At 40.0% G+C, this 18,902-nt stretch overlaps 1 protein-coding gene across 1 annotated transcript; it reads left to right on the plus strand.

Annotated features, from left to right (window-relative positions):
- Positions 1 to 303: 303 nt before the first annotated feature.
- Positions 304 to 18,315, plus strand: upf2 (UPF2 regulator of nonsense mediated mRNA decay). The gene is made up of 21 exons (XM_088348710.1): positions 304 to 359; positions 1,182 to 1,556; positions 2,223 to 3,002; positions 3,189 to 3,349; positions 3,421 to 3,618; positions 3,995 to 4,144; positions 4,235 to 4,338; positions 4,423 to 4,508; positions 4,927 to 5,035; positions 5,113 to 5,226; positions 8,023 to 8,139; positions 8,264 to 8,653; positions 8,923 to 9,198; positions 9,302 to 9,485; positions 10,378 to 10,526; positions 10,598 to 10,690; positions 11,959 to 12,057; positions 12,147 to 12,320; positions 15,283 to 15,424; positions 15,520 to 15,640; positions 17,395 to 18,315. The coding sequence occupies exons 1-21, from the start codon at positions 304 to 306 to the stop codon at positions 17,402 to 17,404; spliced, it is 3,888 nt and encodes a 1,295-aa protein (XP_088204836.1). The 3' UTR covers positions 17,405 to 18,315.
- The last annotated feature ends 587 nt before the right edge of the window (positions 18,316 to 18,902 follow it).

Raw genomic sequence — 18,902 nt, forward strand, 5'->3', positions numbered from 1 at the left:
CGGTGAGTGAGTAAACTATTTTTTTGTGAAATTATGTTAAAATTGACCACTGAAACTTTGCAAGTTTAGGCTTTTAACTTATTGTGTCGTTTGCGACGTTTAAAAATTGATTCATTGACAGGAGTCGCCTGACAAAAATGTTAAAACATTATAAAGGGACAACCGAAACACTTGCAATGAAAATTAAGGTTTTACCATTGTGTTTAACATACAGGCCGACTATTGTATCATATTCATCAGAGAGTACAAAAGTAAAACATATTTATTGTCAGGCACAATTTTGACAGTATGTAGGGGTCCTTCATGTCACACGGAAATGAAACGTCGATGACCGATGTTTGTTTTGTTCTAACTAAAAGGTACATTTCTCATTTTCACTTTATTCGCTTACATTTTAGTCAGTCTGTGCTTCAAAGTCGATATAAATACACGTCGACTGCTTTCAATATTTAACTCTCCTTTCCATGAGCACTTAACAATCCCCAGAACGGTTTTGTTTACATCTTTTGCTCGTTGTCCATTGGAATGGCCTAGCTAAAAGTATTAGCCATCGTACGTTATTTGCGGACTTATGGTCTTGTCCAAAGACCAAACATCTAGAACTTGTGGAGCTGAGTCTCTTAATGCCATGTACATGTTGAAAAATAAATAAATACAAAGCGCTTTTTTAGTTGTGTCGAGAGTGGCAAAAATCGAGCTAAGCTAAGTTGCTAAGAGCTAATGCTGACATATTGTTTTGTGTGCGATTTTATTAATCGTGACAATTTTAATATTACTTTTTGAACGAGATTGTTTAGTTGCATTAGCTTAGGTTCCAACCTTGTAGAAGTCAGAAAGTAGAATTACGTTACACTTCCAATATTAACGTGTGCAACAGATGTTTAGGAGTTATTGCATGCGATTTTCATAATGGATGATTGTGTTATTATAAATTGGTTAAATGTACTACTTAATACTGTATGAACTCTTTGATAGGGTTCAAATTCATTTAAAAAAAATCACAAATTTTACACTCTGTTTCGACTGTTGTATCTTTTATTTTTTATTATTACAGCTATATGCACGGACATGTGGTGAAACAATAAACATTTCTTTTCAGGGTTTATCTGTACTTAAAGTATTCATATATAGCATTTACTTCTTAACCAAAGAATAACAACTTTCTTTTCCATTTTTGTCAGTATGCCTGCTGAGCGCAAGCACTCAATAAACGCAAACATGGACGAGAAAGACATTTCTTCTGCAAGCAGCCATGACAGAGAGAAGGATGTGGAGAGGAAAACTGCAGCAGGAGCGCCACGGGACAAAGGTAAAGATGAGGCCAAGATGAGCAGCAAGAAGGATGGTGGCAAAGATGAGAAAAGGAAGCGCCAAGAGGAGGAAAAGAAGAGGAAAGAGGAAAAGGAACGAAGGAAGAAAGAGGAGGAGAAACAGAAGGCAGAGGAAGAGCAGAAGCAGAAAGAGGAGGAGGTGAAGAGGCAGCAAGAGGAACAGGAAAAGAAGCTGCAAGAGGAGGAGGCTAAAAGGCAACGTGAGGAGGAAGCAGCTATCCTGAAGTATGTAGATGGAAGTTTTTTTATTTAAACATTGAACTTGTTGTTTTCATCTTTTTACATGACAGCCACATACAGTATTCTAGTGCTGAGTAATGCAAGGTATGGAAACCCTGAGAGATATTTTTGTATTCAGCTCTTTACTTGCTCATCCAAGCGCATCTGGGCACATTTTTTTACATTTTTGACTCTCTGGAATTTTAAATTGAAGTCGACAGTACTAATTTACACAATGAAATGAAAGCTGGTCGACCATCGTTCTTCTGTCGACTTCACTAATTGACTGTGAAAATATCTTGATCCTTCATCAGCTAGAATTGTGGCTACTTTTTGTTCTATTTGATGCTGAACTTTTTGCATTTAAATGTGGCACTATTTTGCTCTCAAAATATTCCCACATATTGTTGCTTTTAAAATTTTTAAATCCCTTATAGTGCGGAAAATACGGTAATTTCAATCGAATCAATCGTTTCAGTTGTTATTGCATATAACCTTATTTGTTATGCCCCCTTTATTGAGTGTGGCCATTATTTTGTAGTACACAAAATCAGAGAGGTATGAAAATGAGATTTTGACATAAAAAAAAATACCAGCTTGGCGTTCAGTGGGATTTGACAATAAAATGTATATGATTATGTGTAATTCTGATCTGACCTCACTATGTGTTAGGGAACGAGAAGAGGGGCATCAATTGCATCAGGAGGCCTGGGAGCGCCATCACTGCCGTAAAGAGCTACGAAGCAAGAACCAGAACGCATATGAGGCCCGCCCAGAAGAAGCCTTCTTCAGCCGTTTGGACTCCAGCCTGAAGAAGAACACAGCGTTTGTCAAAAAGCTACGCACTCTTACCGAACAGCAGCGCGACTCACTCTCCAACGATTTTGCCTTGCTCAACCTTAGCAAGTACATTGGCGAGGCGGTTAGCTCTGTGGTCGAGGCCAAGCTGAAGATCTCAGATGTGAGCTGTGCCGTGCACCTGTGCTCACTCTTCCACCAGAGGTACACAGAATTTGCACCACTGCTCTTGCAAGCCTGGAAGAAGCACTTTGAGGCGCGCAAGGAAGATAAGGCCCCTAATGTCAGCAAGCTGCGCACAGACCTCCGCTTTCTGGCCGAGCTAACCATTGTAGGATTTTTCACTGACAAAGAGGGCCTGTCGCTCATCTATGAGCAACTCAAGAACATCATCAGCGCTGACCGTGACACACACACGCACGTGTCAGTGGTGATAAGCTTTTGCAAGCACTGCGGTGACGACATCGCTGGTCTGTTGCCCCGTAAGGTCAAGGTGGCCGCCGAAAAGTATGGCTTGGCCTTTCCCCCGAGCGAGATCATCAGTCCGGAGAAGCAGCAGCCCTTCCAGAACCTGCTTCGCGAGTACTTCACATCCCTCGCCAAGCACCTCAAGAAAGACCATAGGGAACTGCAGAATATTGAAAGGCAAAACAGGTTAGGTCCCGCTGATCTAATCTTAACTGCAGAGTGTTTATTACTTACTTGTTGTCAAAAATCCTGCACTGAGAACTAAAAAATTACTTAGCACTGTCAAAAAGGACCAAGCGCCACCATAACCAAAGTTAAAACGTGATTGTTCATTAGGCCGATGGTAATAGTAATTCCTGTTGCGGTCTTTAGGCGCATCTTGCATTCCAAAGGGGAATTGAGTGAGGACCGCCACAAACAATATGAGGAGTTTGCCACTTCCTATCAGAAGCTACTGGCTAACACACAGTCGCTGGCTGAACTGCTGGATGAAAACATGCCAGAATTGCCTCTGGACAAGACGGTGCAGGAAGGTGGGCCTCCCTAATTGTGTTTGAGACGTGCTTTGTGTCAGGCCAATGAACTGCTGTAAAATCTTCTTCAGAACATGGCACCGGCATCGACATTTTCACCCCTGGCAAGCCCGGAGATTATGATCTAGAAGGTGGACTCTGGGAGGATGAAGACGCTCGCAATTTTTATGAAAATCTGGTGGACCTGAAAGCATTCATCCCCGCCATCCTTTTCAAAGACAACGACAAGAGCGGGCAAAGCAAAAGCACGGACAAGGACGAAACCAAAGGTTTGTTTGAAATGGCAACTACTGGCCTGCCTTTAGCTTTCATATAAGTAAAATTGTACCTTTTACTTAAGAATGAACCAATTTAATATTTTTACAGTAACACTTTTGCTTGTTTTACTTTTGCTGTTATTTGCAAATTAGCGTACCAACCTTTTTGGGTGGACAAGGATATTTAAATATTTTCAATTATTAATTTCAAACTGTCTTTTGTGTATCAGAATATAGTACGTTTTCATGTTATCTGCCTACATTTCCCTTTTTTTCTTTGTTTGCTTTTGTTATCCTTGTTAAAAAGTTGTCCTCTCTGTTTTTGGCCCTGACAAAAACAATTTACGCATTACTTGACTGTTTATTTCTCACGAATTTCGACTTGCAGATGGGCGAGAGGCAAAGGACGCTGATGGGACTACAGAAGAGCTGGAACTAGAGTTGGAGGCCCTTGACATTGCGGAGGAACCACTGGAACTTGAAGCAGGCGACGAGACCGAGAGTGAGGAGCAGAGCAAAAAGCTTATTGATGAGCAGGGTAAGCGTGGTGACTGAAATCATCCTTTACTTTACACAAACACACCTATTGTTTAATATGTATGATATTCTTTAATTGTGGGATTTTTAGAACAAGAAGACGAGGAGGCCAGCACAGGCTCCCACCTGAAACTCATTGTAGATGCTTTCATCCAGCAGCTCCCAAACTGCGTTAACCGAGACCTAATAGATAAGGTGAGCTCAATAATGAGCCCAGACTTGGCAATTATAAACAAGAACTTATGTTCTAACATTTTGATGCTTCGTTGCATTCTACAGGCAGCCATGGACTTCTGCATGAACATGAACACCAAATCTAACAGGAGAAAGTTGGTGCGAGCACTATTTACTGTGCCCCGGCAGAGGTGATTTATGGACACACACTCAAGACCATGTCTGTGAAAAGTAATAACATCTGCACATTAGTGAAATGACTATACTTATCCATATACAAGTAAAAGCACAAAGGCACAACCGCCAGTTGAAAGACTGTCTTGATGTTTACGTATATTAGTAGTGTTATAACAGTTGGTTAAAATGCGTAGAACAGATTTTTATTAAGTTGGTGCAATTCTTGACGCAGGGTTCGTGTGCTTGAAATGCTTGAAAATGCTTGAATTTAAATGTGTTTTAAATTATTGAAAAGTGCTTGAAATTTGGGTCTCTTGCTTGTAAATGTTTGAAATTAGGTTGAATGGTTTCCATTCAGCCACATTCAGACAAATGTGAAAATGCTTTTGAAACTGTCCATGTGATGCCAATGTATTGCCTGTTGATTTGCAGATTGGATCTCCTTCCTTTTTATTCTCGCTTGGTGGCTACCCTTCACCCATGCATGGCGGACGTTGCTGAGGACCTCTGCTCCATGCTAAAGGGAGACTTCAGGTTTCATGTAAGCACCGGACACTTTCTTCATCATATTTTAGAGGAATCTGTTTTTTGACATTCTATTTTGATTTCATGCTCCAGATTCGCAAGAAGGACCAGATCAACATCGAGACCAAAAATAAAACTGTCAGGTTTATCGGGGAGTTGGCCAAGTTTAAGATGTTCTCCAAGACGGACACTCTTCATTGTCTCAAGGTGCTGTCTTTGTTCAGTGGATTAGTAGCTGTTGTCTTAAAATGAGGAAAAATATCAGCTTTCCCTTGACCATTTAAGATCACCATTGGTGTCTCTCTTCCTCTGCCTGTTCTAGAGTGCTCTGATATTCTAGAACAGGGGTGTCTAACCTGGTCCTCGAGAGCCGCATGTTTTGGAGGTTTCTCTGGTGATGCAAATTTTCAGCTTGTTGGCAAACTCTGTGACAGCTTGATAATGATCTAGGTGATTGGAATCACCTGTATTGGAGCAGAGAAACTCCAAACACCTACAGGACATGCAGTTCTTGAGGACCGGGTTGGCCACCCCTGTTCTAGAAGGTGGCATAAAGGCCAATTTAAATTGGATTTAAATGCTTTACAGAAGAATTAGATTAAAAGAAAATTAAAACATGCTATTTGTTGGGCAGTGGTGAAACTTTTTTTCATTTCTATTACCGTATTTTCCGCACTATAAGGCGCACCGTGTTATAAGGCGCACCCTTAATGAATGATATATTTTTAAACTTTTTCCACACATAAGGCGCACCGCATTATAAGGCGCTATGAGTGCATGCTGGTTTAAGATCAGGTAATTGTGCAATTTTGTAATTGTAATCCTGTGCAGTCCTTCGAGACATTTTTGTGATTAGGGCTATATAAATAAATGTGACTTGACTTGGCTACAGTAGAGGATGTAGTTACGTTATGCAACCATTAGATGGTGCCGCGCTAAAGGGAATGTCAACAAAACAGTCTGATAGGTCAGTCAAACTTTAATAATAGATAACAAACAAGCTTTCCACAATCTTCATTCACTCCAAAATGAATAAACAGCTGTTTTATTATTTTCTCTGAGGTAAAGCATTTTTGTGACACATCTTTAACATCTTTGAACAACAGCAAGGCATAACATTTTACTTTTCCTCCATTTAGTCAACACGCAAAAAAACGTCTGATACTGTTATGGTAAATTAAACGTTAGTGCAATCGCAATATAGTGACACTCGTAATGTGCAAAAACAACAAGTGCAAAACAATAACAATAAAGCAATAACATTATAACTGTAAAATGTAAAACGTAAACACACACCAAGTAGGACCACCTCTGAGTTCTTTAATGTTAAGTTCCCGTGCCAGCGCTGTTGCCTTCATTCGAATAGTTATTGTACTGACACTTCTACTTGCTGCTCTTTGTTCAACAACCCACTGTTCAAGTGTGTCCTCTAACTGTGGCCATCTCGCTTTTATTGCCACGGAAACTTTGTTTAGTCTTCCTTACTTGGCGCAGCTTATCCTCATGCTTCCTCCACTTGTTGCTGCTCTATTTCCGTGTTCTACTGCGTGACTGATCGCCTTGAGTTTAAACTCGGCGTTGTAAGCGTGTCTCTTAATAGGAGCCATTTCAGGGTCTTTATCCAAACGCACAAATAAAAGAGAATCGTTGTTTAATATTTCCCAGTATGCACAGTGCACTTCTTCTACGCGAAAAATGGAGTCGGTGGCTGCTTCTCTTAGTTGCGAGACCTTGCAATTCAATATTGATCCATATATAAGGCGCACCGGATTATAAGGCGCATAGTCAGCTTTTTTTTTTAAAAATCAGATTTTATGTGCGCCTTATAGTGCGGAAAATACGGTAATTTCAATCGAATCAATCGTTTCAGTTGTTAATAAATAAATGAAAGCAGTCCTCCTCATTACAACACCAGTTGTTCTAGTGACTTTTAGACCAAGATAAGATTCATATGCAGTGGGAAAACCTAGATTTAAATAAACAATGTTCAATCCGTGCATGTATAAGCTTTTAGTGCAAATTTTGTCCGTACCCAGTTCAAATTTAGGCCTGACTTGTTACCTCATAGTTTGGAGGTTCCTTGTTTGATTCGAGCGACCCGCCTCCCTGTGCGCAGTTTGAATGTATTGTCCACTTGTCTGCGTGGGGTTTTCTCGGGCACCCCGGTTACCACCCTCATACCAAAAATCTGCATGGCAGCCCGACTGAAGCCACATAACCATTTTGAGATTTCCTTTATTATTGTCATTTATTTGGGGTGGCAGTAGCTCAGGAGGTAGAGCGATCGTTTTAGGATTAAGGGATCCCAGTTCGAATCCCGGCTTGTCCGTGTTACTTGTCGAAGTGACCTTGGGTAAGACGCTGAACCCCCAATTACCCCCAATAAGCATGTTAGTGCCTTACATGGCTGCACAGATCACGGCCGCTATTGGGAAATGTGAAGCACAATGTAAAGCGCTTTGGGAAGTCATTGACTTGAAAAGCGCTATATAAATGCAGATCATTTCATTTCAATTCATGCGATGTTGCCATAAAAATCGGTGAATTATTAAAAAAGACAAATCACAAATGTTACTAGATATTTATAGTTCAAACAAATGTAAATCTTATTAATGTGTTCACAATGTTCCCAAGACTTTCGAAAATTGGATCCAAGACATTTTAATGCTAATTGAGTGGTGACGCCACACTGTCCCTAGGTATGAATGTCTGTGTAAATGGTTGTATGTTTATGTGTGCTTTATTGGCAATCAATCCAGGGTGTCCCCTGCCCACTGCCCAATGTCAACTGGAATGGGCTTTAAACCCCTTGGAATCCTAGTTTGGAAAATGAATAAATGAATGATATAGGCACCCTTTCTGTGTAAAATTTAAACTGTTTTTTTGCGTACAAAGCTTTTGCGTAGTCTAAATATCAATGGATTTTTATTAATATTTATTCTTCCACTGTACAAAAGTCAAATTGAGTAATAGATAAATATCCGGAACATTTTACACCAACAGATGCTGTTGTCTGACTTTACTCATCACCATGTGGAGATGGCATGCACCCTGCTGGAGACATGTGGTCGCTTCCTTTTCAGGTCGCCCGACTCCCACCTTCGCACCAATGTCCTGCTGGTTAGTCAATCTTGAGGTTTTTATACTATCTCATAGCATTAAATACAATTGATTATTTCAGCTTATTTGTTTAAACTGCTTCGTTACATTGCTTTAAGTGTGAATCTACCTGTGTGTTCTCTAGGAGCAAATGATGCGTAAAAAGCAGGCTCAGCATCTAGATGCGCGCTATGTGACCATGGTGGAGAATGCCTACTACTACTGTAACCCTCCACCCATAGAGAAGACTGTGAAAAAGAAGAGGCCGCCACTGCAGGAGTACATCCGCAAGCTCCTTTACAAGGACCTTTCCAAGGTTACCACAGAAAAAGTGCTCAGGCAGATGCGCAAGCTGCCCTGGCAGGACCAAGAGGTGAAGAGCTACCTGATCTGCTGCATGGTCAACATCTGGAATGTCAAGTACAACAGCATCCACTGTGTGGCCAACCTGCTGGCTGGCCTGGTGGCCTACCAAGAGGATGTAGGCATCCATGTGGTTGATGGCGTCCTGGAGGATATACGGCTTGGCATGGAGGTACAGACATTTTAAATTGTGAACATTTATGAAAAATCATATGATGGTTAATTCCAAAAAAGAAAAAGTTCATTAGTAGAAAGCCATCTTGTATTGAATTGTATTGCTATTCCGTGGAATAATCATCGGGGCATTCAAAAGGGAAACTTATTATAACTTATTTAAAATTTTGTAGGGTACATTTCTAATCTACTCATATATCAATCTGGTCTCGATAGGATGAAAAATTACATAAAATAAGATCATCTTGTTAAATATTTTATTGCCAGGTTAACCAGCCCAAGTTCAACCAGCGTCGCATCAGCAGCTCTAAGTTCCTGGGGGAGCTATACAACTACCGCATGGTGGAGTCGGCTGTCATCTTCCGCACGCTTTTCTCCTTTATCTCTTTTGGCATCAATCAGGATGGCACTCCAAGCTCGCTTGACCCCCCCGAGCACCTCTTCCGCATCCGCTTGGTGTGCACGCTGCTCGACACCTGCGGCCAATACTTTGACCGAGGCTCCAGCAAGAAGAAGTTGGACTGTTTCCTCATCTACTTCCAGGCAAGTCACTTCCTCATCCCATGAAGACCAACAGCTGCCCTGTTGTGCTGACGTCAGAAAACAGGTCTTACTCATAGATTTTTGTGTTAACTGTATGCTGCAGCGCTACATCTGGTGGAAGAAGAATGTGGACACTTGGACAAAAGAGCACCCTTTCCCTATAGACATTGACTACATGATCAGTGACACTCTGGAGCTCCTACGGCCTAAAATGAGGATTAGCTCTTCCTTGGAGGAGGCTAGCCGGCAAGTTGTGGAACTGGAGAGAGAGGTGCTTGTCAAACTAGGTAAGGAATTAGCTGGGTAATTCATGTATGATTACATTATATATATATATATATATATATATATATATATTATAAATTCACATCTTGTCTCAACGGTTAAGCTTCAGTTTTTTTTTTTACCTTGTGACATTCCTTGTAGCGCTTTAAGGTACAGTACAGCCTAATTATGAACTGAGATAAACAAGTCATCAGTTGTAAATTCAATGGCAAACACGTGCAGTAATTTATATAAAAAATTTAAGGCATGTTTTATGTATTCTGCCCATTCCACTGTGGATGGATCCACCTGTTCAGAGGCTGCTGCAGAAAATTAAGAAAAACATGTTTCAGAAGCTGCATCTCACTCATCACCCTAGAAGAGTATCTTCTTTGTTTGCCAGTTTCGAAGTGATGACTGAAGAAAATGTCAACAGCCTTGCTTGCCCTGAGCGACAGTAAAAAAAAAGTACTATAAGCTTTTGGTTTACTTCAATAGTACTGACAGGATATGGGGTCTTTTTTTTCTTCCACTTTTAGGGAGTAAACCTTTTTAGGGAGTAGCCACAGGTCTGGTGAGCGGATTTGTGCAACATTTGCAAAAATAAAAAAAAAATCATAGAGTACTTGGAGCGAAGGAGGCCCCAAGGTGAACACTGCTGCTATTGTGTCATTATGGCTATGCATTCCTGGTGTGCCAGGTCGGTTCAGAAGTTCTTGATGTATTCCAAAGTACAGTACTTTTCAGAGCAGTGATGAAAGTTTTTTTTTTCTTGGAACTTAACTTGAGGAATCAATTGAATTTAGGGGTTACTGTCTTAAGATTCGTCATGTAGTATAAACACTTGATGAATGAGGTCTATAAAATATAAGGATATGTTTTTCTGTTTTTTTCCCTTTGTGCCCAAACTCGCAGGTTTGGCAATGGAGAAGGATGGCCGTTCCAGTGCCATGAGCGAAGGTGAAGTCTTGGACGAAGAGGACGACGACGAAGATGAGGAGGGGGGTGCCGAGACGGAGGAGCAGTCAGGCAATGAGAGTGAAATGAATGAACACGAAGATGATGTGAGTCTTCAGTCTGGACTTCTCACTTTTTTTTGTTCCAGCATGCTCACTTTTTATTCCCTTCTCAAAAGGAGGTATCTGGGAATGAGGAGGAAGAAGAAGATGAGAACACTGACTACCTGACAGATTCCAACAAAGAAAATGAGACGGATGACGAAAACAACGTGAGGACTAAAACAAAGACACATTTCCTATCGGAACGGTGTACTCTATATCCAGTTACAGACTAATATTTACCACGTTATTTAGTGTATCTTTGTATCTTCTATGTTCCAAACTAAAATATTTGTAGCTCATTGAATGATAATGATGGTTTGGATTGGAAATGCCTATAAATCATTGCAAAAATACTTTAATCGATATAGAATTTAGGCAGCACGGCGGCGCAGTGGTTAGCGCTTGTGCGGCACAGTTCATGTCATGGGAACCTCCTGCGTGGGTTCAAATCCAGCCCCAGACTTTCTGTGCGGAGTTTGTATGTTCTCCCGTGCTTGCGTGGGTTTCCTCCGGGCACTCCGGTTTCCTCCCACTTTCCAAAAACATGCATTTCAGGTGAATTGGCCGGTCCAAATTGTCCCTAGGTGTAAATGAGCAAATGAGTTGTCTGTCCCTGTGTGCCCTGCGATTGGCTGGCAACCAATTGAGGGTGTCCCCTGCCCACTGCCCGGAGATGGCTGGGATGGGCTCCAGCCCCCCCGCGACCCTAATGAGGATAAGCGGTACGGCTAATGAGATGAGATATTGAATTTAGAGAGGTTCCCCTGGCTTTACATACAAAAGCAGCAAATTACTTCAGTAAATCAATGTTAGTTGAGATTTTTATTTCTTTTTTTACTTAATTATTGTTGTTTTTTTTACAAATTCACGCTTTGTGTGAAAACTCTTTGAGAGACTTAAGTTGCTCAGACAAGTTGGTGCTGTGATGTAAGAACAGTTTGTCAGAAACTCGACCTTCCCTTCAAATTCAAAACATGCCAGTGTAGTAGTTCATAATGCTTACTTTGACCTTATAGTTGATTTTTTTAATAACCTAAATAATAAGTATTTTGTCCTTGTTCATTATTGAGCGTAATCATCCAGGTAGCTAACAAAGCTCGATAAAACACATTGAAACGTTTTACAAGCATGCTTTTATTATGAAGGTCTGAATGTGCTGAAAAAGTTTTTAAGGCTTGAATCTTTTATACATAGCTTGCCAAGTGATTAATATGAATGCACCTATGTTCCACAAAGTCGTTGTTGGGTGAGAACTGGGCCAAACAGGAATAATTGTTGATGAAAACTGCCCTTTGAAAACTGACATTTGTTGTTTGGTTACATGAATAAGTCATGTATATCTAAGCTGTGACTTGTTAGATCTGTTTTATCGTATCATGGAACTGGCTCAAAAGAATATGTTGGAGATTCGTGGTTCTCTGGTTTTCTCTTCTAGGAGGTGACCATCCGTGGTGGCGGGCTGAAGCATGTAGAATGCGCTGAGGATGAGGACTTCATCCAGGCTTTAGACAAAATGATGCTAGAGAACCTGCAGGTACACCTGGTGCTTCAACCTTCACTCTCCAATGCGTATTATCTCTTGCCACATCCAGAATGAGGGTCCTGTTTGTTTGATCCTCACAGCAGCGAAGCGGCGAGACAGTAAAGGTACACCAGCTGGACGTGGCCATTCCTCTCCAGCTGAAGAGCCAGCTGAGGAAGGGTGGCTCCAGCCAACAATCCATGGGTGATGCTGATGCAGATGTTGTCGACACCATGCAGTTCGTCATGCTGACGCGCAAGGGGAACAAGCAGCAGGTGATTGTTGTCAAACATATCCGGGAATGAAATCATGGTATTTATGTGTCCAAAATGTACCCGGTCTATAAGGCATTTTTCGGTTTTACATAACAGTACTAGTTAATCTCTTTTCTAGATTTTCTGTATTTGTTAACAGGAAGGACATGTGTAGTTGCGCATCAGAAAATGGCATTGCATAACATGTTGTTGCATATTTTTAATTCGGGTTTTATAATTAACCATTGATTATTTCTATAATCTAAACCATTGAGTCGCCAAAGAGCTCAGAGGCAACAATCGGTTAACAAGTTACAATAGTTCATATATGGAGGGATTGCTAAATGGCTCTTTGCAAGTTTTAGCAGGAGTTGGGTAACTACAACGTTTGTGTTTTGTTAAAAACATGACTTAGAACTATTAATAGACAACATCGAACTATATTGTGAGAAGAAAATACTATGACAATGGAAAATTTGAATGCACATGAAAAAGCTGCCTGTAAATATAATGTATTATTATCATCATGATCATATCATTATTAATTGTGAGTATTTGCAGAAAGAGATTAAGCATAGAGCTGCACGGCGGCTGAGAGCTTAGCGTGTCCGCAGCACAGTTCTGAGGTCATGGGATAAAATCCTGCTACCAGCCCTCCTGTGCTGGGTTTGCATGTTCTTCCCGTGCTTGTGTGGGTTTCCTCTGGGCACTCCGGTTTCCTCCTACATTCCAAAAATATGGATGTCAGGTTAATTGGCCGGTTCAAATTATTCCTAGGTGTGAATGAGCGAGTGGTTGTATGTCTCTGTGTACACTGCGATTGGCTGGCAACCAGTTCAGGGTGTCCCCTTCCCACTGCCCAAAGATACCTGGGATGATCTCCAGCGACCCTACTGAGGATAAGCGGTGCTGATAATGTAAGGATGTATTAAGCATATAGAATGGTTGATTGAAGGCAAGGTGCACTTAAGTAGATGGAAATTGTGTGCTTTCATTCATTTGGGGGATATTTTTGCACTACATGCTTGTCTGGTACTAATTTGCATATTTGTAGTATTCAATGTCTGTTTTTTTACGTTTGATTTCAACGTGATAGGGAAATGGTCAGAAATAAGCAATTTAGTCAATAAAAAAGACATCTGTAAAAGAATCATGATAAAATCAAGATTGTGACTTTATGATAAAAAATAGTGACATAATTTTTTAACCGTATTGCCTTCTCTTATTGTGTGTAGTAACCATTTCCTTCTTAAAAAAGTATTTTTTATGGGACATCTGAAAAGATTTTGCAGATGTTTAAAGATCACTAAGACAGTAGAAACGGGTATTGCCATGCTTATCAATGGATTTTTCATTTGTGGTGGCATACAGTTTCTCTGTGGCTTAGATACAAATGGCTAGAGCAAGACTAGTAGCCCAAAGACCAGAGGAAACGACCCATATGCCCAGTCAAAAAAAAAACAACACACACACACTGCAATAATATTGACTTTGAAACTGTATTTATATGTGTGTGTCTTGTCTGTGTGTTAGAAAGCTCCAGCTCTGGAATGTGTGGTTTGGAACTTGAGGCTGCCTCACATACTGCTGGGTGTGCCCAGCCTTTTTGACACAACCACATGAGCATTAATGGAAAAGTACACAGAACATCCTTGTAGATGTACAACACATATTTCTTTGTGCGGTGTGCACGTAGTTGTGTATGTATGTATGTGTATCAAGTCATGTCATTTTTATTTGTGTAGCCCTTAATCACAAAGAGGCTCAAAGGGCTTCACAGGTTATTACACATGAGAAGTTTAGGTTATTCGTTTGCTATAGAGTAGAAGTGAGTTTTAAGCTTAGATTTGTGTGTGCATTATATTTTTCAATTCTTCAGTTACACCTTCAGCACTAGTTGACATTCACCTCAAATATATACAGTCATGCCTCTTTACATAAGCACCTTTAAACAGGAGCATTTCGATATACAAGTTTTTTTAACAAAAATCTACATCACTATACGAAGAAAAATTCAGTTCATGAGCACTCCCAGAGGCTACCCCTATAGATTGCTCGCGACTTCTTACCGCCAGCACTTCCCCCAGTTTATACTTGCAAACTACTACATACAATTTTAGGTGTGTAGATCTAAAATAGGCAAGACGGTTTTTTTCAGAAAAAGGTTCTGCATAAAAATTGTTCTGTTGTGTACACTATGTGAAATTATTAAAAAAAGGGGTGTAATCTACGTGGCTCCTCCTTGCAGCATAACCCCCCCTTGTATTTTTCCGTCAATATCTTATCTATCCCATTACTGTATTTTGCATGTTTAATTACTATTTTAATGTGTTTTTAGTGATCAGGAAGATGTGATTTATGGCTATTTAGGGTTGTGCTTTTTGGAGGACAGAGCGGACCATTCAGTTTTTAATTATTTCATATTGGAAAAATTGTCTTGTTACATGAGAAATCCGAGATACGTAAGAAGAGGTACCACTGTATATTGAGCTCAGTTTCCCTTAATCAGTGTCATTTTACCTCTGAAAAGTGATAGGTCCAGGGGACTTGCTTGCTCAAAAATCTATGGGTCCCAACAGAGATCTATGGGTCCCCAAAATTTAGTGTTATCGAGGTTGAAATTGTAAATCGGCGACAAATATATAATATAAATCTATATATTGATTCAGTTTTAATCATCACAGTTTATTGGTAATACAAATCAGTTATCACTTCAAGATTTTTCAGTTCACAACAATATTTTACATTATACAAAATAATATTGCTTAAATAATTATATTAATCTATATTTTCATTCAGTTTTAATAATCACTGTTTATTGGTAATACAAAGCAGTTATCACTTCAGATTTTTCAGTTCACAAAAATATTGTACATTATACAAAATAATATTGCTGAAACGAGAACACTGCTTAATACTGTATGTAAAATCTTATTTTAAAATGTTGTGTTTTACATTTAAATAAGTGATATGTATCACACAGTACAAGATCCTGAACGTGCCGCTTTCGTCCCATCTGGCCGCCAACCACTTCAACCAGCAGCAGGCCGAGCAGGAGGAACGGATGCGGATGAAAAAGCTCACCCTGGACATCAACGAGCGGCAGGAGCAGGAGGATTACCAGGGTAAGGAGACCACGTAGGCCCAGTGCTGCTCAGCGCTGGCCTTCAAACACCAAACTCTTCCTGACCACCTCCATGGCTACTTCTGCATGTTGCAGAAATGCTGCAGTCCTTGGCCCAACGTCCAGCCCAGGCCAATACCAACCGCGAACGGCGGCCTCGCTACCAGCACCCCAAAGGCGCCCCGAACGCCGACCTGATCTTTAAGACTGGAGGAAGGTGAGATGCTCCATCACACCAGTGATATGACAAAATATACATTCACGCAAGCCTGGGTATCTAACTCCATTTGATCATTTATTTACTTCATTTATTTCTTTAATTACAACAATATTTCCAGATTATAAAGCGCACCCCAAATCCCTATATGGGCCAGAAATTTGAAAATGAACCTTTCATTTCGGTGTGCATAATGTACGGACAAAATTAGAAATTTGTTACATTTGTGCAACTATTAATCAGTCTAGAAAATATTGCTGACCATAAATGCATAACAATGACAGCAACTAGGATCGAACTGGATAGCAATAAGTAACTAAATCCTAACCACCAAGCCTCTGTGGCAGAGATGGGAAAACTACGGCCAGCGGGCCACATTGTGGTTCATCAGGCTAATCATCCACCCTGCCAAACAAAAACGGTCAAAATGTGATGATAATAATGATGAATAAAGTACTAATAATAACAAAATGTTTTTTGGTGCCAACCTTGTCCCCATTATCCTTTAGTGTGTCAACAACACAAATATTACTAGAGAATTAGTACAAAAATACTAGAAATGACTAAAAAAACGAAATATAGTATTACATAAATTACTAGAGATACTACAAAAACTACTTTTTAGAAACACTACAAATCTTCTACAAAAATAAAACTACAGTATTACTACAAAAATACTACAAAAATTAGAATGCAGAAGTACTTCAGAAATATAAAAAAAATAGATATACAATAATACTACAAAACTAGTGCTTAAAACATGGACCTAATATACTATTTGGCTTTGATTAGGTTTCAATACCCATTTGATAAAACTAATACATTTAAAAACAAATATAAGGAAATATAGAATGTAGATATCTGCATGTATAGCTATTCATAAATCAAAATAAAGGGATTGCTCTTCAGTATTGGCCGCTTGACTATCTTTTTTTAATCCAATGCGGCCCCCAGCTCCAAATAGTTTCCCGTCACTGTTCTGAGGACATGGGTGGTTGTTTAAAATCGCATAAAATAATTACAACAGGAATCAAGCCCCGATCGCAGCAGGGAAAACACCGGATCCTTTTCACTAGACCACTAGGGATACAGATGACACATGAAAAGGCAATGCTGCATCTTCTAATCCAACTTTTAGTCATGGTGCCAGATGGGTTACAGAAATGAGAACAGGGAAAGTGATTAATAATTTGTCAAAATATTTTAATCAATTTTTCTCAGCTCGACCTAAGCAATGTAAGTGACAAACATTTTGAATATGTGAGACCGTGCCTTTATTCATGTCTTTCAGGATGGCTGAATTAGATCCCTCAATGCCTTTCGCTTCATTCAGTTCAGAACGACCAAATTACTTTCTACAAAATGAATTTAGTTCAGAATCACAATTGGCTAGACAATAGCAAAATATATATATATACTGATATTATACTACAATTGGAATTTAAAAGAAAATGTGGGTTTGAAGATTCCTGGTACACATTTTGAAATGACTGCCCTGGCTGTCAACCAGTTCAGGGTGTTTCTTGCACACTGCTCAAAGATGGCTGGGATGGGCTCCAGCACCCCGCAACCCTACTGAGGATAAGCGGTGGAGATGATGGATGGATGGATTTTGAAATGACTTATTTTTTCACTTATGAATTTCATTAATTTCGATTTTTTTTAATGTGATTTCAAGACCTTTCCCACTTTTTTCATTGACTTTGTTAAATAAATCAATTTTTCAATGATTAAGTTTGTATGCCTGTCCTCAGAAGACGTTGAAAGGTCCTCCGCTGAGCAAGCAACATAGCAAAGGAAGGAACAAAAGGATGGAGATCAGAAGAAAGCCCATCCGACAGGTAGGAGAAGACGAGACCTCCAAAGACGCCCACTGATGCTGGGGACAGAGCCAACTCCTTACCTCAGAACACCACCACCTCCTCGCCCGAGGGGGCACGAGGAAGACGGACGGACATAAGCGGCGACCAGGGGATCAAATGTTTTTCTTTGTCTGTTGCCTGACACGACAAACCAAAAACAAACCAGTACTAAAATGATGACTCGAATGCAAAGGCTGGTTGACATCGGCAAGGTGGACAGTAAACGCCTCACCGTCTAAAATGCTTTTTCGGGAAAAAGGAGGACGTGCCAGCGGACAAATTAGTTGAAAGGATTTGGTTTCTGTGGGTGGGGCACCTGAAGTGAGATTGGAAATAGATTAGCAGGACATCGAGGTCATGACATCAGACAAGTCCTGTCATCAAAATGTACAAACGTAGCGCGACTAGTTTACATCTCTTATGTGGAGACGGTCTTTTGGGTTATCTTTTTAGGATGAGCTAAAATGCACTGGAACTTTGGTTTTTGTGTTACCTTTTACTCTTCAACCGTTCCAATACTTCAGTTGAACTTGTTTATTTTAAGATTATGTCTGAAGCTTCTTGTGCAATTTAGGCCATCCTTGAATTAATTTTTAAACTTCCCAATTTCTCCTTGGAAGTGTTCATATATTTACGTTGTAATTGCCACACTTGTTAGCAACAGTCAACTACAATAGAGCAGCGCGATAACTATCACAATCTAACGAGCTGTCCCGGCATCCATTTGGCTAACATCAAGCCGCGTCATTTTATTCTGGTAGCTGAACTGCTGAAACTTCCCATTGATACACTAAATACAGAGTATGTGTGCTATGTTAGCGTCTGCCTTTTTTTTTTTATTGACTGAGTTGAGCTCTGAGAGGTAGAAAAGCGTGTTGGTCTGTGAGAGAGGGCGTGTGTGCCGGTCCAAAGTCTTAATTACAAGTCTGCAAAGACAAGTATGTGCTCCTTTCCTTCCAGGCGGTTTGTTCGGTGACCATGCTGCTTGGACGTTTAGCAATGCAGTTGAATTTTTTAAGAAATAAGTCACAAAGTAGAAAACGAGTGGAAACTTTCACAGAAAACATGAATGAATGTGAAACTATTTGAGATTTTTTGGCACAAAGTCTTTTAACTGAATCGTTTGCAGATGCTGTTTTACAGCTCTAAAACGATCAAAAGAACAGAGATGATCTTTTATCCAGATTATTTTTCCTTTGTAATCTGAATTTGTTGGTTAGGGAGGAGCTATTTTCTGACCAAAAAGATAATAAAGCAAGGTAGTTGTGAAATGAAACATGTTAAGCAAAACCTGGATTCTAACGCTAACCCCTTTTTTTGACACCACAATGAGACACACAAAAATAACTCAAATTGGTTAAAAATGAACTGATGAATCCATTTAATTGAACTTTTCTGGT

The sequence above is a fragment of the Urocampus carinirostris genome, chromosome 11 (assembly GCF_059441175.1).
Source record: "Urocampus carinirostris isolate Australia breed hairy pipefish chromosome 11, RoL_Ucar_1.0, whole genome shotgun sequence".
Taxonomy (NCBI): domain Eukaryota; kingdom Metazoa; phylum Chordata; class Actinopteri; order Syngnathiformes; family Syngnathidae; genus Urocampus; species Urocampus carinirostris.